Source organism: Camelus bactrianus, chromosome 6 (assembly GCF_048773025.1).
Source record: "Camelus bactrianus isolate YW-2024 breed Bactrian camel chromosome 6, ASM4877302v1, whole genome shotgun sequence".
NCBI lineage: Eukaryota > Metazoa > Chordata > Mammalia > Artiodactyla > Camelidae > Camelus > Camelus bactrianus.
Window position 1 is genome coordinate 65,110,932 of NC_133544.1, and position 21,762 is coordinate 65,132,693.

A 21,762-nucleotide genomic window follows, 5' to 3' on the forward strand; every position below is an offset into this window, starting at 1 on the left:
TGCATAGCTTATTTCACTTCCCTTGTGCCATTAGATTCTATTGGTCTGTTTCCTACAGAGTGTGTTGTAACTGTGTGCTGGTCTTAATTTATGCATCATTTTAGCCACTGTTGAGAATTCTCAGGTATCTCTTTCTTACATGTGATCCTGTAACTTTCCATGCTTTCCCTAGGGACCTTCCTGTTTCTTGCCTGGTGGTTTCATTAAGATTTCTGATAGGCTGGTGCATAGGGATTATTAGAAATAATGTGTTACATTGACTCTGGAGGGACTCTATAGTCTCCTTAAGCTTGTTTCTCAAACAGGGTATGTGATTTTTGTGCCATGGGGTACGTAAAGCCCCTAATTAAATGTCTTCTAAGAAAGGGACAATTTTACTGAGAGGAGATAATTTTGTATTGCACCAAATATATGTGTACTATGGAGCAGAAAGTGGATTTTTTATAAAAAATTTTTTTAAATTGAAGCATGGTTAATTTACAATGTTGTGTTAGTTTCTGGTGTATAGCATAGTGATTTAATTATACATATATGTATATTCTTTTTCATTTTTGGATATTGTATATAGTTCCCTGTGTATATAGTGAGACCTTGTTGTTTATCTATTTTATATATAATAGTTCCTATCTGCTAATCCCAAACTCCTAATTCATCCCTTACTCTTCCCTTTTTCCTTTGGTAACCATAAGTTTGTTTTCTGTGTCTGTGAGTCTGTTTCTGTTTTGTAAATAAGTTCATTTGTATTTTTTTTCAGATCCCACATGTAAGTGATATCATATGATATTTGTCTTTCTCTTTTGGCTTACTTCCCATAGTATAATATTTTCAATTTGTTGCAAATGGCATTATTTCATTCTTTTTTATGGCTAGGTAGTATTCCATTGTATATATTACCACATCTTCTTTATTTAGTCATCTGTGGATGCACATTTAAGTTGCTTCCATGTCTTGGCTATTGTAAATAGTGCTGCTGTGAACATTGGGGTGCATGTATCTTTTCTAATTTGAGTTTTCTTTGGATATATGCCCAGGAGTGGGATTGCTGGATCATATGATAACTCTATTTTTATTTTTTCAAGGACTCTCCATACTGTTTTTCCATAGTGGCTGCACCAAATTACATTTCCAACAACAGTGTAGGAGGGTTCCCTTTTCTCCACATCCTCTCCAGCATTTATTGTTTGTGGACTTTTTAATGATGGCCATTCTGACCAGTGTGAGGTGATACCTCATTGTAGTTTTGATTTACATTTCTCTGGCAATTAATGATAATCAGCATCTTTTCATGTACCTATTGGCCATCTGTATGTCTTCTTTGGCAAAATGTCTATTTAGGTCTTCTGCCCGTTTTTGGATTAGGTTGCTTGTTTTTTTTTGTTGTTGTTGTTATTGAGTTGTATGAACTTTTTGTATATTTTGGAAATTAAGCCCTTGTTAGTTGCATTGTTTGCAAATATTTTTTCCCAGTCCATAGGTTGTCTTTTTGTTTTGTTTATCGTTTCCTTTGCTGTACAAAAGCTTATAAGCTTGATTAGGTCCCATTTGTTTATTTTTGCTTTTATTTCTATTGCCTTGGGAGACTGACCTAGGAAAACATTGCTACGATTTATGTCAGAGAATGTTTTGCCTATTTTCTCTCCTAGGAGGTTTATGGTGTCCTATCTTATAATTAAGTCTTTAAGCCATTTTGCATTTATGTTTGTGTATAGTGTGAGGGAGTGTTCTAAAGAAAGTATGATTTTTAAGATGAAACTTTGGATTTTAAAGAAATATTATCTCCAAATGCCCCATGTTTTCTGACCACTGTTCCCAAATATGGCTTGGTGGTAGAAAGGTTTGAGAAAACACTGTACTAGAGTATCTCATCACCTAGCACCAGCAGAACCATCTTTCTGGCACACTTAAGTTCATTCATTCCCAGTGTGGCCATAGCTAAAGGGGTGTACTCTCCTTTTAAGTTGATTGATCTCTTATCTGATGATTTTCCTGTCTCAGCATAGGGTTTGGGCACCAAAATGGAATTTGCTCTTGGTATCATTTTCTCTGACTACTTTTCTACCTGAGACTTTGCCTTACAGCCTCCTGAGAGGCATAAAAATATGTTTAGGGCATTGTTATTCCATATTGCAAGTGGTAATGGAGGTGTCACAATTGATTTGGGAGGAAGCACTATGGGTAAGGATGCACAATTAGGAGAAAAGGTATTGAAGGTAAAATAAGGAGATTGATCATTGTGAAGTACAGGGCCAAAGAGTATCAGTAAGGGAGGGAACTGAACGGAGCAGTCTATTGAGCGAGTGCTTTGAATGGCAGGAGGAAGAGTTTATACTTTATCTGTAAGTGATAGAGGTGTGAAGCATACTCTGTTTTTGGTATGAAAGACAGTCTCAAAACAATGGAAAAATGTCAGTTACTATGTGTGTGTGTGTGTGTGTGTGTGTGTTTGTGTGTTTGGTGGCCCCTTGACCCACTGTCTTTAGGAATATTTATTTTTTGAATTTAGAGGATCACACCTTTTCTTGAAAGGCTCCAGGTACACATGCTTTTGATTCCTTCATGAGACAGGATTAAACCAGCAAAGATTCGTCACACGCAAATATATATAACGACACCATATAATTACTCAGTGAAGTCGTCATGTTGAAAATGTTTCATTGAGCATTTATTATTGATGAGCTGAACTTGAACAGCAGAGGAACTATGAAAAATAAGTCTCTCCCTCTACTTAAGTGTGAGCCAGGACACGGCTTCTTGAAGCAATTCTCTATTGTTTTAAGCAGTTAAGGTCATAAATGACAAATTCTGCTTCTCTTTCAAAGATGTCTCAATTTTGATTAATTCTTAACCTTAGGACTTTTTTTAGGGCATCTTTCATGTCTTTGTTTCGGAGACTATAGATAAAGGGATTTAAGAGTGGAGTCACTGCTGAATATATCAAAGTGATGATTTTCTGCATTCCTGCTGGGTTCCCTGATGTTGGGCTCACATACATCACCATGAGGGTTCCATAGAATAGAAACACCACCATTAGGTGGGACCCACATGTGGAGAAAGCTTTAGTTCTACCAGCACGAGAGGGAAAACGAACCACAGCTCTGAGTACCAGCGTATAAGATCCCAAAATGGAAAGGAAGGGCCCAAAGATAATCATTGAGTTGAAGGTGTAACAGATAAGCTCAGTGGAAGGAGCAGGGATGCAGGCCAGTGCGAACAGTGGGCCTGGGTCACACACGAAGTGGTCAATGATGTTGGGTCCACAGAAAGGAAGTTGAGAGATAAGGACAACAGGGACTGGATAGCAGAGAAATCCACTTACCCAGCAAACACAGATCAGGATCACACAGAACTTCCCAGTCATAATGGAGGGGTAATGTAGTGGGTGACAGATGGCTAGGTACCGATCATAGGCCATAACTGATAAGAAGAAACACTCTGTTGTACCAAGTGAAAAGAAGAAATAGAATTGGAGGAAGCAGCCAGTGAAGGAGATGGTCTTGGTATCAGAGAGGATGTTGACCAGCATATTTGGGACAGTGGAGGAAATGTACCAGATCTCTAGAAAGGCAAAGTTTCCCAAGAAGATGTACATGGGTGTGTGAAGCTGCCTGTCCCATTTCACTGCACAGACAATAGCCCCGTTCCCTAGTAGCGTCAGGAGATAGACCACCAGGATTAAAAAGAAGAAGAAGGTCTGCATCTCCCTTTGACCAGGGAAGCCCAGGAGGACAAACTCAGTCACAAAGTGCATTGTTGTGTTCTGGAATCCCAAAGCTGTTAGAGAAACAGAAGTATCAATGCAGTGAATAATAATGAACATTTGTAGGTTTTGCTAACAAATGACTGGAAAATGTACAAAATATTTATATATACATTATCTCATTTGGTCTGTCTTCCTAATGACCCTTTGAGCTGTAGGGAGGGGTGCTTTATCCTTTTTTTTACAGATAAGAAAACTGAATTTCAGAGACATTTAAGGGGTTTACTTGAATATGCAAAGCCAGTAACTCCTAGATACACTGGCCCACTTGGAGATTGGTTTGAAACAAACTCCATTTCATTTCAAATATTCATATAACCCTGAGTCTCAGTAATGTTTCATCTTTCATGTTTAAATCATTACCACCTGGATATCTTACATACAAGTATAAACTTCATACACTTTTTTTACTTTGAAATAAAATTGAGTATAAATCTGAAGAAAATAGCTGTAGAAGTTCAATTAAAAGGCAGATAAGAGTGGAAATGTGAGATGGGGGTGTTGAGCACGCTTGCTTTTGCTGCTTTCAGGGAGGTGCTACAGAACCCTCAGGATTCTGTAAAATGGCCTCAAAATCATCTATCCAGCTTTCTCTAGGTCACATTCTATGTGACATCTGAATTTGCTGAACAATTCAGCCCATCCCCCTCTTGAGGAGCTCTGGTTCTCTCAGAGCACTTCCTTATGTTGAGGAAAATCTATTTCCTTTATTACTTCTACATATTGATCCTGGGACTCTCATTAGTTGAAGCTATATAGGATAAGTCTAATTCTTCTTGCATTATAATGATGATGGGGGCTTAACTGATGGCAGATATTATGTCCCCTATACATGATTTCTTTTTGAGGCCACCATTTTCCTGGGTTGTTTTCCCCTAAGCGTCACTGTTTCACATGGCTGGACTCTTGAGGTAAGGTGCATCTAGGTATGTCAATTTTTCTAGTCTATAAAACCATATGTCTTCATTTTTGTGTGGAATTAAGTCCTAAACACCATAACTTGTCCATTCACCATCTTGCTTTTACCTAAATTAAATAATGAGTAGAGAGTTTGCCTTAGGGTGTACTGATACCAGAAAGATCTTTCTCATATTAGCTGATTTAGGAGTTGAGACAGGACTATAAACTTGGATATTTTGCTAACAACCTTCCTAAAACTATTGGTCCAGGCTTATTTCTGTGTTCCCTGGTTAAAGTTCAAGATATTTGACTGGGTAAGCCACCATCAATATTTTAAGTTTAGTAAAATGTTAACTATAAAAGTAGGATAATTGACTAGTTTTTATTAATGTCATTGTTAAGATACTTACAGAATTTCATCCTTTTGCAGTTTATACAGTCTTCAGAGTACAAGAGGCATGCCTCTCAGTGTTTGATCAAACCTGGAGCAAACCCAGAGGATAAATGTTTTATTGCCATGGTGTATATTGGTATTGATTAACAATATTTTTAGAATGAGAAGGACTGCCTCTAATAACCATGATTTTTATGAAAATTTAAATTTTGTCCAAATGATTTAGTTCAATGGAATCTAACTATAATGACCATATGTATCAGAATTTCTAGAGTTTTAATTTCAAATGTACTTTCCATAGCTATACATATATTCGCCAGATCACATGCTATCATTTTTTTGCTGGAAAATATAATTGCTGGGCTTGTAATAAAAAAAAGTTGAATGTTGAATTTAAATTGTAGCACATTATTGATTTCCTTATTCATTTAGGCATTTAACAAATGTTTATTCACCATTTATTATATTTCTAGCAGTATGCTAAGTTCTGGGGTACAATGATAAACAGGTAAAATAAAATTCCCCCCTTTTTGAACTTTATGGTTTATAGAAGAAATCAAGACTGCCACTTACATCTGTATAGTCATTTCTGTATGTGACTGGGGCTTCCTTCAACTGTATGTTTTACAGCATGCCCAACTATATGTTGTGGGCCTGAAAAAGATAATTATTCCAGTTAGGAATAATTTAGATAAATCCATGTAGTGAAGGTACTAGCATGATAGCAAACTTTATTTGACAATGAGATATTTTGGCCTTTCAAGACAGTAGGCAGAGGCATGCGCTATGAGACATGGATTGATTTATTGTACTCACATGCCAGAAAGTTGTTGGCAGCAAGAAGAGAAATATAATTCTAATTCATGGTTTTTGATCTGAAACTAGATCTCATGAGTCTTAACTCCCACCTGGTCATTTTACTTCATAATGTCCAAGACCTTTTGACATTTGTGCTGCAGTGAAATTTTAGTTATCTATGGAATACAGGGTCAGTGAAAAATGGATACATGAACTTTACAGATAATTTGAAATCTCTGCATCCATTTCTACTGCCTCCACTTCCAAGTATATCTATTATATACTCAAATGATGAATTTAAATCCACCTCTTTCATCTTTCTGTTCACCTCAAATGATACAACAAATGAGCAGTTGGAGAGAAGAAGAGGAACACGGAACCTGGGCAGGTGTCTCTGTATGAATTTGTAAGGAAGCCAGACCCCCCTCTATACCCACTTGCTTAGGATTTAACCACTTGCTCAGGGAAGAGCACTTTAAACATTACAATTGCAAGGGTTCTTCTTTCTTTAAATATTTATATTTTAAGGTTAATTTGTAGATTAACCAAAGGACAAGAAAGTCTGCTGCCCTACTTCTTTCTCAGTTTCTACTTGCCATTTTTCACTCGCCAACAACTTTGGAAAAATACAGACAACCTGCTTTAACTGCTCTTACTGAAGGACATTTGTCAACCAGACCTTCACTGACCAATGTTAGAAACAAAGTGGTACAAGACTCAGGCTGTATGTTAACTGAGGGAGATTTAATGCTTCCTCCAAAATATCCAAGACATTTGAGCTCTATTTTCCCTAAGTGAGTTGTGTAGTGGGAATTCTGGGATAGCAGAGTGAGCCCTTAATGTGAACATTTCACCCGACACTCCTCAGGAGTGTGTGGGAGAAGAGAACTGCAGGCCATAACACATTGTTCCTACAAAGAACCAAGGAACAAAGAGTTAACAGATTTAGAGAAGAACAGCACACTCTTAGTATCGGACAGCAGTGGGTGTACAGGGGCAGTGATGCACTGATGCAGGCAGACTTTCCTTGCATACCTGATGATGTTTCTGTCTCCAGGAGGAGGATGTGAGAGCAGCTCTAACCACAGAACTGTCCTCAGTACCCAAAGTAAAAGCTCATTCATGGATGGAGAGAAGCGTTTGTGGCTCCAGAGACTTGCGTCCTTCAGTATTCTGAACCAAATGAAATTTATTTTTCATGTCAGTGATTATTAAGAGTTTACAAGTCTCTCCTGAGTGGGATCCATAGTTCCCCAGTGTGCTCTATTAGGAGGTACCTAGTTCCCTGTGCGTGTATCTCTGTGCATGCATCAAATCCCTCTGTATTTATTTCTATTTCCCCCAGTGGTTTAACTAGTGAGACAGAGGTTTGGATAAATATCCAGGAGTATCTACGAAAGTTTTCTTCTTTGTGGTGATATCCTTCCTCTAAAGAACTGATCTGAATTGGGGAAGGGAGATGGAGAGTGGGACAGGTTAATGGGAGAGGAGAGAAAAAAGGAGAGAAAGAGAAAGAATATGTGTGTGCATGTAAGGGGTGTGTGTGTGTGTGAGATCTTTTCTCCAAAAAGTACATGTGCTTCATTCTTGGAGCCTAACCTATAAGGACTTAAATTAAAAAAAATTCTTTGTCTATACATAGTTTATAATTTTGTTACATTCAACATAAGATAAAGAATCTCTTTTTAAATTTTTAAGTATAACTTGTTTGTATAAAATGTATAAAAAAGTATAACACATTTGTTTGAAAAAATTGAGTTTTCTGTAAAAGTGGATTTGTAATGTTGACTGACATGATGCAATATTACGGAAAATCAAAGTTTAGCACTATAAATGGCTGAGGGGTGGGAAGTATGAATTCTTTCATTGATATTAGGAGAAGGAGAACAAATAAGATGAGACAGAGAACCTGAGTGGGAGATGAATTCCATCATAGCAAGAGCTCAAGTAGAGAACACTACTGAGTTTAGGGGTGAGGCTATATAAGGACAGAGCAGCTTCTAAAAAATGTAGTCCTTGTATCAGCAGTATTAACATCACTTGAGAACTTGTTAAAATGCAAGTTCTTAGCCCCCCCCCCCAACCTAGTGAGTCAGAAACTCTCAGTGTGGGGCCCAGAAATCTGTTTTTAACAAACTTCCATGTGTTTCTGTTGCATACTGAAGTTTGACAGCCACTGTGCAGATCATTAAAGTCTGGGTTAAGTATGGGTATGTCTGAACTAGCTTCTGAGTTTGGCAGGGATTCAGTAGGATCAGGAGTTAGCTGAGCATGATTTGGAGAGAGGGTTAAGAATGATATTTGTAGGGATAATAGGCACTTGAAGCTGAGCTTTGGGTGATGTTGTACCTAGAAAAGCAAGATTAGATTTAGTGTCTGGGAGGCTTTTGAAAGAGACCTAGGATAGACAGAGAAATGATGGAGAAGATTATTCAGGCATCATGTGAAAGGGAGTGACCCGGGATTAAAAAGGGGGCACTGGGTGGGAACAGAATTGAACCTAAAGAGAAGGTGGTGAGGAAATAGAAAACTAGGACCCAGAAAATCTAGCCTGAGTGGTTTTACTTATTAGCTGTAAGAGCTTGGTGAGTTCATTTCTTCAAATATTAGCTACATACTCACCTTCCTTGTGTTCCCCAGAGTAAGGCTGATATGAGAATGAAATAATAGATACAAAAATAATTTGTAAATGTGTGTATAATAATAATATGACTAAGTGTGATTCAAGAGCCTCAAGAGTAGATTCCTAACTCCATTATCTCTCAAGACTGTCATGAAAACACTACCCCAGAATTAGAATTTCCTTTCTTAGTGTAGGAGGACTTTCCATTCCTTTTGGGCAAACCAGTACCCTGACTTTTCCCCCTCCGCAAATATTTATCCCCAAGAACCGGTTACAGATACTTATTCCTTTAAAAAGAAGTAAAAAATTTTATTTGACAAGTAGAATAAGAGTTTTTAAATGCCCATACCTCTGTTTAGACTATTGTCAATGAAATAACTATGGGGATGACCCTTTTAAAATGTAAGTGGGATTATGTTACTCCTTTGCTCAAGAAGGCTTCCCATCTCATATAGAATTAAAAGTTCTTACTATGGCTTACAAAGCCCTGCACCATTTGGCCCTCTGTATACTCTCTCTGACTTCATGTCCAATATTTTCCCCCTTAATCTCTCTATTCCAACCAAGTCAAACTCTTTGCTGTTACCGGAACAAAGTCTTGCCTTAGGATCTTATAGAGAACTTGCTTCCCTCTGCCTGGAATGCTCTTCCCTCAGCTGTTTACATGCTCATTCCCTCATCTCCTTCAAGCTTTTCTTAAATGTTACCTTCTCAGTGTGGCCTTCCCTGATCATCCTATTTAAAATTTCAGCCCTTTCTCCTATGCTTCCTGTCCTCCTTCCCCTTTCTTTATATTGCTTATCACTCTCCAGCATGCTGTATATTTTATCATTTTTTGTTGTTTGTCTCTTACTAGAAAGTAAACTCTACACAGTGTTTTTTGACTATTTTGGTCATAGAGTATCTTAAATGCCTACAACAGTGCTTAAATAAAGTAGATGCTCAATAAATTTTTGTTGAATGAAAAAATTACTATTGTATCTGATGTTGAAACATCACTTATATAAGCATACAACTATCAGTCTGTCCCTAACCTGGAAGATTCTCAACCATGAAGAGCCAAGGGGATAAGAAAGTTTTTCTAGGCATTTAAATTAAATTACTTCTTCACTTTTAAAAATACTGGACTGTCTTAAGAAATGCCTTTAGTACACCAATGATGATTCATCTGGGATAACTGTTCTTGTTTGAGCTTCACCTCCATCACACAATAATCAAATCTAAAACTGTGTGAAATAGCACAAATATAATGTCCTCATAGTACTATCTAAGAAGTTACCCAGGTTGAAAATATTATTGTTACACTTTGAATGGAATGTGAATCAGCTATGGTTTAGCTCTGCCAGATTACTTGAAGAATAAAACACTGATGGACCCCACTGGAAAATATCTTCTTTTAAGTGTGCACTGGAGAATTAGCAGCAGTAAATGAAGCATTTCTTAATTAATCTTTTATGCCTGGACAGTGGTTTGTTTGTTCTCATGTAGGTTAGTTTATGTTCATTGTATTCTTAGGACTTTCTTCAGTGCAGCCTTCATCTCCTTGTTTCGTAAGCTGTAAATCAGGGGGTTTAAGAAGGGAGTCACCACAGAGTAGAACAAAGTCATGATCTTCTGAATTTCAGGTGGGTTATCAGCTGTAGGGCTCACATACATTGCCAAAAGAGCCCCAAAGAATAAGCACACCACTGTCAGATGTGATCCGCATGTGGAAAAGGCCTTCTGCCGGCCAGCTGCTGAAGGGACTTTTAACACAGTTATCAGTAAAGCGGTATAGGAGCCGAGGATATACAGAAGAGTTAGGATGATAATGAGGGAGCTCAGGACATAGAAGACAGTCTCAGTGACAGGAGCTGGGGCACAGGACAGAGCCATTAGTGGGTCCATATCACACAGAAAGTGATCGATGGTGTTGGGCCCACAGAAGGGCAATTGAGAGAGCTGCACGGTGGAGACAGAGTAACTAAGGAACCCAAACACCCAGCAAAGAGACATCAAGATAGAGCAGAGCCGTTGGGTCATGATGGTTGGGTAGCGCAGTGGGCGGCAGACAGCAAGGTACCGATCATATGCCATGATGCAGAGGAAATATGCCTCAGTTGTACCAAGGGAAGTAAAAAAATATAACTGGAGGAAACAGCCAACAAAAGAGATGGTTTTTGTCTCTGAGAGGAAATTAATTAGCATACTAGGCACAGTGGAGGTAATGTAACAGGTTTCAAGGAAAGCAAAATTCCCTAGGAGAATATACATTGGGGTGTGGAGCTGTTGGTCCCACCTCACAGCACAAACAATGGTTCCATTGCCCATCATGGTAAATACATAGACCCCAAAGAACAGTGAAAAGAGGAAACATTGCAACTCCTGACAACCAGGGAAGCCTAGGAGGACAAACTCAGTCACAGTGCTCGCTGCTGAATTGTTCATGAATCCCAGGGCTGCAGGGAAGACAGAAAACACCATTATATGTTTTGTTTCTGGAAACATTTGTGGGAAACCTGTTCAAGGTACATATGTTGGCTATTTGGCAGTTAGTTTGGAATAACCCTTGCATTAACTCGTAGTTCTTACTTAAAAGCCACCAACCAACAATCCTAGTGATCCCAGATTTCAATTAAGTTGGGTTCATAACAATAGAATCTTTACATTACTTGGATTTTCTTTATCAGTGGATTACGGTAAAAAAACTTCTCTTTATTATGAAATTTTGGAAACTCAGAAGCACTACCCTCTGTGAAAAGCAGAAAAGTGATTATTTGTATTCTTTTTCCCCACCCATTGTTAATTATTTCTAATAGTACAGGGTTTAGTCTGAATTAATTTTTTAGCCAAGAATTAGGAGTAGAATTATTATTTTTTGAGATCTCTCCCCAAGTAGAAGGCACTTGACATAGTTCTCAGATTCTCTAGAGCTGTGAATGTCCATTTTGCACTCTGAGCTGTTCACATCAGAATAGTTTTCTCTCATAACTTATCAGGGAATTACAAGTCTCAGCATAGAAACCCAAAGGAGAGATCATAGTAAAATTTTTTCTGGAGAGTACAGAATTAATCGTTAGCTTAGAATGTTCTTGAATTGACTTGACTTTATGCTTGTATTTTAAACTCCTCTCATTTGTCATTTGAATCTCTGCTACACTAAACAAATACAGTGTTTAAAATCATTTTGCCACAAGTCTCTCATTTAAATTAACAGTTTGTTTCAAAATATATGGTTCAGCTACTTAAAAAGGTTCATTCTTATGTTGTTCACATATCACAGATGACTGTGATCCCATCTACCCACCGCCAGGAAACTCAGAATCTTAATAAGCTTGGAAAGGTCATTTATCAAAAAAATAGAGAAACAAACATAACATCACTTTAAAAAATGTTGCAAAATATCAATTCTTTCTGAACACAAGAGATATTTTATTTTCTTTCATTTTGGTTTTACACAAGACATGTAAAATATTTTCAATAAGCCTTCTCCAAATGCAAGGATATTTTTAACATAGTTATTCAGTAGAACACTTCAAATAATCTAAGTAGCTTATGTGTTGTTACTTCAGTCTATTAATTTTTATTAAATTAATTATTTAAATATACAAATTATTGAAGTATTAATCAAAACTTACTTTATCAAAATACAATTTATTTCCAAGGTAAAAATACTTTAAAAATAACTAGAACATGAAAAATGTAGTAACAGACCAAAAAATTCAGCTTCTCAGAGTAAACAAATTTTAACTCTTTGGAGAATTGCACTCCTCTCTTCTTTAGAATGTTTCAAGTGTACAGCACAGTGATTTTTTTTTTTTTTGCAGATTATATTTCATTATAGGTTATTACAAAACATTTGGTATAATTCCCTGTGCTGTATACTAAATTCTTGTTGCTTATTTATTTTATCTATAGTAATTTGTATGTGTTAATCCCATACTTCTAATTTGTCTTTTCTCTCTCCCCTTTGGTAACCATAAGTTTGTTTTCTGTGTCTGTGAGTCTGTTTCTGTTTTGTATATAGATTCATTTGTGTTACTTTTTAGATTCCACATATAAATGATATCATTATGCTTGTCTTTCTCTGTCTGACTTATCTCACTAAGCATAATATTCTCTAGGTCCATTCACATTGCTGCAGATGACAATATTTCATTCTTTTTTGTGGCTGAGTAACATTCCATTGTGTATATATATGTGTGTGTGTCTATCTATCTATCTATCTATCTATCTATCTATCTATCTATCTATCTATCTCAAATATTCTTAAGCCAATCATCTATTGATGGGCACTTGTGCAAGCTTTTTTTTAACCTAATATATTTTAGTCTTTTTTCCATGTCAAAAATACAGCTCTGCTTTGTCAATTCAGTGGCTGTATTGTTTTCTATAGATTTAATCAACTTCCTAGTGATAGATTTTGATTGTTATCAGTGTTTTGTATTGTAGTAAGTACAATAATTAATATTCTTGAGCATATATCTCAATATACTTGACCCATAAAGTGAGGTTATGATTTAAAAAATTAATTAGCCTAATCAATAATGTCCTAGTTTTTGATGATGAAGATTTTTAGATATTCTTTTGATACCCGTAATTTACTGAGGTCAGCAAAGCAAAACTACTATATATAAGAAAAATTTCTGCTCAACATTTCAATAGCACATTATACTTGTTCCTACTAAAGCATGTGCCATAATGACTAAGTCAAGTGTTTATGTGTTTCCCTCTAGACTGAAAGCTTTTATAATTCATAAATGGTGTTAAATTTATCTTTGTATTCTCAATTAACTGATTTTCTCATGCTTAGTAGGCATTAGTTCAATGAATTAATGATTGAATGAATTTTGGTCTTGTCAATTCTGTCACTGAAAAGGTAATCTACTGAATTTATGAACATCATCATCACCAAGCCTCCAATCTGAACATTACTGGGCAGTGTCTTTTGTAACTGACCAAACTTATAGCAAACCTGTGGTCTACTAATCTCACCTTACCTCATTTATATTCCTGTCATGTGTGAGTGTCCATTCTAAACATAAGCCTCCCTAGTCATTTATCCTCTTTTATATTTTCAAATCTATAATCACCCTTCTTCTCAGTACTTCTCCTTATTCCATCTTTTCCTTCATAATGACTTCCTTCCCATTAAGTATTCGCATCTTGGTGAATGGTACTACTCTCTGTTCACTAATCCATTTAGCATTTGCTAAAGACAGAAACTTGAGTCACTTAAGGCACTTTCCAATTCTGTCACCTCCCATATGCAATCAGTCACCAAATCCTGTTGATTTTCCCTCCCAAATGTTTTTAAAATCTGTTCTGGACACATAGGAGATGGATGTAAATGATTTGTTTGTTTGGGTGGTCTAGTAGTGGGGTGGAGCAGCTGTACATGTAACCTAGAAAGAAAAATGGACCTCTTTAGGAAGGACTGAGAACATCATTTTAGTATGAAAGTACATGGATTGGTGAGGAAGGAAGAGAACACTCACTCTTCAATCTGTGTGATGACATACAATATTTGGATCAGGTACACAACTGATTGATGCAGTCCAGAAATACTTAACTCAGTAGTGCTGTCATGTCATTGTACTTGAAGATAAATGACAACATCACATTGATTTGGATTTAAATACTGTATGGCATACTGTGGGCTCTTGGGGAAATTAACACCTATTTTTCAGAGGTCTTGTGAAAATACTATTGAATATATATGATGAGTACAGTTCCTAGAATTTACTAGGACCTGAAAACATTCATAGCTGTTGCTGTTAATACTACTAACAAATATGGTTACAAATTAACTAGGATAAATTATTTAGCATAATTGTTTAAAAACCTAAATAATTAAAAAGTCACTCAGTTCCAATGTATTACACATCAGAGCTACAAACAACTCTCTTTGGTTGCTCAGATTTATTTTACTGACCTCCTTGTATGTTCTGGCACTTAAAAGCATACAGTTTGTTCTGATATAAAGGAAGAAGATATTAAAACATAGTAATGTTAATAATTCAAGAAGCAAAAAATCAGTAACTAAAGGAAATGTGCTACATTACCTGTGATGTGCATAAGAGTAAGTGGGAATAAGTTATATTTAACTGGGGGCACTGTAGAAAATCAGAGTACAACACTAAAAAGTCTTCTCATACCAAATTATATAATTTATCAGATTTCTGAATATTGAGGCATCCCTTTGTGAATCATCAGGCAAGAAAGTTTCAAGGATTGTTAAACTGAGGGAGATGAGTCACTGGGCACTGTAGTCAACAGTTCATGTTAAATACCATGTTACCAGTGCGTGAAACTACATATCCAGAAACAAGAGCCACAACAGTTTGCAAAATTGTATTAATATTAAAATAGGATTCCACTGGAGCTAGTATCCATTTGTAGATGTCTTAGAAAAAAATACAGCAATGTCTAGACAGGGAGAAAAGTTACTTACCATTCATGATAGAGGACAAAGCAGGAAATAAGTACTGAGTCTTTATCTTCACACTGATGCTTCTCTTGCCTTTACATGGAATCAAAACCCAAGGGTGTGACCCTGAGCATCCTGGGATATACAAAGTTAAATGCCGAGACTTACTTTTTTCCCTTCCTGAAGTGCTCAAAAGAAACAGTTACAACTACAGGGTACTTCTGTTGGGTGATACAACAGCCAGAGAAAAGAAGCACAGCTCTAAAATCAGTCTTTGAAGTGTGGGCCTCATTTGACATACTGGTATTTTCATCAAGAGCTACATAAGCGACATCAGTCACCCCCAGACACCCAGGTCTTTCACATGTCTCACCCAGAAGAGAAAATTCAGCAGGTGAGTTTTATATGTTGGTTACTTTTGCTGTAGAGTTGTTGAAAGAAATGGGGTGTGAACCACATGAGATTTCAGAAAGGGGCTGCAGGTGAATGAAGGGGAAAAGAGCACTGTTGAGACTCTCAAAGGTGCAATTAAAGTTTCATGAGGTTATTGTGAGGTCTTCACACTCCTCTTGGGCTGGTTTATGACTCCCTCAAGACTTCTTGATGTCACATCCTTTCTTTATCCATAATTTTCAAATAGTTTAGATTAAATTGGCTCTCAGAGTGAAGGTGGAAATACTGTTTTAAAGGCAATGGCAAGCTGTCTTTGTGGGATTTCCAGATAATTTCTTTTTGTTTTCAGGAAAAGTCTACTGGGAAATCAGAGAATGTTCACAATGTGCATTGTTTATACTCTCTGGGAGTATGCTTTCTTCACACACTTGACAACTGTAAATTTTTGTTTCCAGTCCTTAATTACTGATAGACTATTAATTTTCCATTTGTCCTGTATGTTCTTTGTTCCCTTATTTCCCCTTTCTTGTTTTTTTTTTATTATTCAGATATTTTTTATTATCTTATTTTCTTTTATTACCTTTTTTAATGGTTTTAAATTTTCTTATTGTGGTAAAAAATATATGATGTAAAATGACCATTTTAAGTGTACAGTTCTGGAACATTAAGTATATTCACGTTGTTGTGCAACCATCACCACCATCCATTTTCAGAACTTTTTTATCTTCCCAAACTGAAATTCCATAACCATTAAACAATAACTTCGCATTCTACTCTCCCCTAGCCCCTGGCAATGACTTCCACTTTCTGTCTCTGAATTTTTACTACTTTAGGAAACATATAAGTGGAATCAGACAAAATTTGTCCTCTGTGACTGGCTTATTTCACCTAGCAAGGTTTATTTATGTTGTAGCATGTGTCAGAATTTCCTTCCTTTTTCAGGATGAATAATATTCCATTGTGTATATAGCATTTTGTTTATCCTATCCATTCATCTGTTGAAGAATACTTTAGTTGCTTCCACCTTTTGACTATTGTGAATAATGCTGCTATGAACATGGATGTACAAATAGCTATTTGATTCCCTGCATTCAGTTCTTTTGGCTATATACCCAGAAGTGGAATTGCTGGATTATATGGTAATTCTATGGTTTTTAGGAACTGCCATACCATTTCCCACAGAGACTGAACCATTTAACATTCCTGCCAGCAATGTACAAGTGCTTCAATTTCTCCACATCTCCTCCACTTCTTACTTTCTGTTTGTTGGTTGGTTTTTGATAATAGCCATTTTAATGAGTGTGAAATGGTATCTATCTCATTGTAGTTTTGATTTGTATTTCTCTAATGATTAGTGATGTTGAGCATCTTTTCATCTGCTTATTGGTCATTTGTCTATTTTCTTTGTAGAATAAGTCCTTTTCTCTATTCAAGTCTTTTGCCCATTTTTAAATTTGTTGTTGTTGTTGAGTTATAGGAGTTCTTTGTGTATTTTGGATATCCATCCCTTTTTAGATCTGTAATTTGCAAATATTTTCTACCATTCCATGCATTGCCTTTTCATTCTGTTGGTAGTGTCCTTTAATACACAAATGTTTTAAATTCTAATGTAGTCCAATTTATCTATTTTTCTTTTGCTGCTTGTGCTTTTTGTGCCATATCCAAAAAATCATTGCCAAATGCAATGTCATGTACCTTTCCCCATATGTTTATTCTAAGAGTTTTATAGTGTTAGGGTTTATGTTTATGTCTTTGATTCATTTTGAATAAATTTTTGAATATAGTATAAGGTAAAGATCCAATCTCATTATTTTGCATTTGGATGTCCAGGTTTCCTAGCAACATTTCGTGAAAAGACTGTCTTTCTTCCATTGAATGGTGTTGGCACCCTTGTCAAAAATCATTTGACCAAAACGGGAAGGGTTGGGGAGGGATGCATTTTTTTCTATTTCTTTTTCTATTTCTGCAAAAAAATCATTGGGATTTGATAGGGATTTCATTGACTCTATAAGTCACATTGGGTAGTATTTATATCTTAATAACATGAAGTCTTGCAGTTCACAAATGTGGTCTCTCTTTCCATTTATTTGTGTTTCTTTAATTTTTTTCAGCAACATTTTATAGTCTTCAGTGTAGAAGTCTTTTGCCTCTTTGGTTAAATTTATTCCTAAGTATTGTATTCTTTTTGATGCTATTATAAGTTAAATTGTTTTCTTAATTTCCTTTTTGGGTTGTTCATAAAAATGCAACTTATTTTTGTTTGTTGATTTTGTATCCTGTAACTTTGCTGAATTTGTTTTTAAGTTCTAATAGTTGTGTATGTGTGTATGTGTGTGTGTGTGTGTGTATTTTTGTGTAATCTTTAGGGTTTTTACATATAAGATTACATCATCTGTGAACAGAGATAATTTTATTTCTTTATTTCCAATTTGGATATCTTTTATTCCCTTTTCTTGCCTAGTTTCTTTGCCTAGATCTTCAATAATATGTTAAATAGAATTTGGTGAAACTACATACTCATGTCTTGTTCCTGATCTCAGAGGAAAAGCTTTCAGTTTTTTAAAAAATCATTGAATATGATGTTCACTGTGGGTTTTTCATATGTGACTTTTCTTATGTTGAGGTAGTTTTCTTCTGTCCCTCGTTTGTTGAGTGTTTCTATCACAAAGGGTGTTGAATTGTGTCAATTACCTTTTGTGCATCATTTGAGATGATCATATGGTTTTTCTTTCATTCTGCCAATGTGGTGTATTACATTGATTGAATTTCATATGTTGAAACTTGCAGGAATAAATCCCACTTGGTCATGGTGTATAAGCCTTTTAATACGCTGTTGAATTTGATTTGCTATTTTTTGAAGATTTTTCCTTCTTTATTCACAAAAGATACTGGTTTGTAGTTATCATTTCTTGTAGTGTCTGGCTATAAAGCTTTGTGTGGCTTTGATATCAGAGTAATGTTGGCCTCATAAGATGAAGTAGAAAGTGTTCCCTCTTCAATTTTTTTCAGAAGTTTGAGAATTATTGTTAATTCTTTAGATGTTTGGAAGAGTTCATCAGTGACGCCATCTGGATCTGAGTTTTTCTTTTTTAGGAGATTTCTGATGAATGATGTAATATCCTTACTGGTTATAGGTCTATTTGGATTTTCTATTTCTTCATTATTTATCTTGGTAGATTGTGTATTTCTAGAGAGTTATCCATTTCATCCAGGGTAACCATTTTTTTAATGGACAGTTGTTCATTGTACTCTCTCTGAAACATCAGCTCTAAAGCCTCCATTTTATGAATTATTTGAGTTTTGTCTCTCTTTGCTTAGTCTAGCTAAAGGTTCATCAGTTATGTTGATTTTTTTCAAAATCCCAACTCTTGATTTCATTTATTTTTCTGTTGATTTTCTATTCACTATTTTATTTATCACTCCTCTAATCTTTATGATTTTCTTCGTTTTGCTAGCTTTGAGTTTAGTTTCTTCCTTTCTTCTAGTTCTTTAAGGTATAAAGTTAGGTTTTTAACTTGAGATCTTTCTTTTTTGTTTGTGCTACTACTTATTTTGATTTTATTTTGAAAATTTAATTTTTTCAGGATTTTTTAATTGAATAAATTTGACATGTAACGTATAAGTTGAAGGTGTGCAATATATTACTTTGATGCATGTATATATTGTAATATGATTGCTAATATAGCAACAGTTATCATTACACAATTATAATAGAAAGATATTTTCTATTATCATTATACTGTACATTAGATCTTAATGCCTTACTTGCTACTTGTTACAAGTTTGTACCCTTAAACACCATCACTTTTATCCTTTCCACTCCCCATCCTCTGATAACCACCATTTTACTGTTTTTTTTTTCAATAGGTTTTAACTTTTTTAGGTTCCACATATAAGTAATGTCATACAGTATTTGTCTTTGTCTGTCTGACTTATCTTGCTTGACATAATGTGCTCAAGGTTCATCCATGTTGTTGCAATTTGAGGGTATCTCCCTTTCTCATGGCTGAATAATAGTCTGTTGTGCATATGTACAACATCTTTTTCATCCATTCATCCTTTGATGGGCATTTGGATTGTTTCTATATTTTGGCTGTTGTGAATAATGCTGTGATAAACACAGGAGTGCATATATCTTGTTGAAATCTTGTTTTCATTTCCTTTGAGTATATACCCAGAAGTGGAATTGCTGGATAATATGATAGATCTATTTTTAATTTTCTGAGGAACTTGTATATTGTTTTCCATAGTGGTTGGGCCAATTTACATTCCCACCAACAATGTGTAAGACTTCCCCTTTCACCCATCTTCACTGGCACCTGTTGTCTCTTGCCTTCATGATGATGGCCATTCTAACAGTTGTGAGGTGGTATCTCATTGTGGTTTGGATTTGCATTTCTCTGATGATTAGTGATGTTGAGCATCTTTTCATGTGCCTGTTGGCCATTCTGAATCCTTTTTGGAGAAATGTCTGTTTAGTTGTTTGTCCATTTTTTAATCAGATTAGTTTTTTGTTATCAAGTTTACTGTGTTCTTTATATATTTTGGATATCAACTCCTTATCTGATAGATGGTTTGAAAATTTTTCTCCCATTCTATAAGTTGTCTTTTCATTTTGTTAATTGCTTCTTTTGCTGTGAAGAAGCTTTTCATTTGGATGCAGTTCCATTTGTTTGATTTTTTCTTTTGTTTGTGCTTTTGGTGTCATGCTCAAAAATATTATAGCCACAACCAATACTGATGAGCTTCTTCCCTACATTTTCTTCTAAAAGTTTTATAGTATTAGGTCTATGTTTAAGTACTTGATACATTTTGAATTAATTTTGTGAGTGGTGTGAGTATGGATCCAATTTCATTATTTATTATATGTTTCTCCAGTTTTCCCAGCACCATTTATTGAAGAGACTATTCTTTCCTCATTGGGTATTCTTGGCTTTCTTATCAAAGAATAGTTGACTGTATATACTGTGATTTAATTCTAGGTTATCTATTCTGTTCCATTGATCAATGTATCTTTTATGCTAGTATTACACTTTTTATTACAATGACTTTGAGGCATAGTTTGAAATCTGGAAGCATGATACCTTTAACTTTGTTCTTTTTTCCCAGGATTGTTTAGGATCTTTTGCTCCCAAACGAATTTTAGGATTGTTTTCACTATTTCTGTGAAGAATGTTTTTGATATCTTAATGAGGATTGTGTTGAATCTGTAGATGACTTTGGGTAGTATGGGCATTTTAACAATATTAATTCTTCTGATCCATGGACATGGTATGTCTTTCCATTGATTTGTGTCTTCTTTGATTTCTTTCAGCAAAGTTTTATAGTTTTCATACTACAGAACTTTCACCTTCTTGGTTAAATTTATTCCTAGGTATTTTGTTGTTTTTAATGCTATTGTGAATAGGATGGGTTTCTTTATTTCTTTTTCAGATACTGCATCATTAATGTAAAGGAATGAAATTGATTTCTGTATGTTGATTTTGTATCCTGCCACTTTACTGAAATTATTGGTTAATTCTAATAGTTTTTTTGACTGATTCTTTGGGATTTTCTATGTATAGGATTATATCATCAACAAATAATGAAAATCTTACTTCTTCCTTCCTGACTTGGATGCCTTTTATTTCTTTTTTTTTTATTGAAGTATAGTCAGTTTACAATGTTGTGTTAATTTCTGGTGTATAGCATAGTGATTCAGTTATATATCTATATCTATATCACTTTTTCATATTCTTTTTCATTATAGGCTATTCTAAGATATTGAATATAGTTCCCTGTGCTATACAGTAGGAACTTCTTGTTTATCCTTGCGTGTATAGTAGTTAGTATCTGCAAATCCCAAACTCCCAATTTATCTGTGCCCCCTTCCTTCCTCTCTGGTAACCACAAGTTTGTTTTCTATGTGTGTGTCTGTTTCTGTTTTGTAAATAAGTTCATTTGTGTTTTTTTTTTGTTTTTTTTTTTTTTTTTAGATTCCAAATGTAAGTGATATCATATGGTACTTTTCTCTCTCTTTCTGACTTACTTCACTTAGTATGGCAATCTCCAGATCCATCTGTATTGCTGCAAATGGTGGATGCTTTTTTTTCCTTAGTCTTCCCTAGTTGTTGTAGCTAGGACTTCCAGTACTGTATTGAATAAGACTGGGGAGAGTGACCATCTTTGCCCTGTTCCTCCAGTGAGTAAAATGTTATCTGTGTGTTTGTTCTATATGATCTTTATTATGTTGAGGTATGTACCTTCTTAATCCAGTTTGTTAAGGGTTTTATTATGAAAGGATGATGTATTTTGTTAAAGATTTTTCTGTGTCTTTTGAGATAATCATGTGGTTTATTTTTCATTTTATGATGTGATGTATTACATTTATTGATTTGTGTATGTTGAACCATCCTTGCATCCTAGGGATCAATCCCACTTGGTCATGGTATAAAGTCTTTTTAATGTGTGCTTGAATTCTCTTTGCTAGTATTTTGTTGAGTTTAAAA

At 35.3% G+C, this 21,762-nt stretch overlaps 2 protein-coding genes and 1 long non-coding RNA gene across 3 annotated transcripts in view; 1 reads left to right on the forward strand and 2 right to left on the reverse strand.

Moving 5' to 3' along the window:
- The window catches only part of LOC141577946 (uncharacterized), a 169,090-nt gene that overhangs the window by 19,952 nt on the left and 127,376 nt on the right, over window positions 1-21,762 (forward strand). The window lies entirely within an intron of this gene.
- LOC105064684 (olfactory receptor 11H6) lies at window positions 2,825-3,817 on the reverse strand. Its single transcript, XM_010949699.3, has one exon. The coding sequence runs from the start codon at window positions 3,815-3,817 to the stop codon at window positions 2,825-2,827; it is 993 nt and encodes a 330-aa protein (XP_010948001.3).
- Window positions 9,973-10,935, reverse strand: LOC105064716 (olfactory receptor 11H4-like). The gene has a single exon (XM_010949717.2). It carries the CDS (start codon window positions 10,933-10,935, stop codon window positions 9,973-9,975), a length of 963 nt encoding a protein of 320 aa, XP_010948019.2.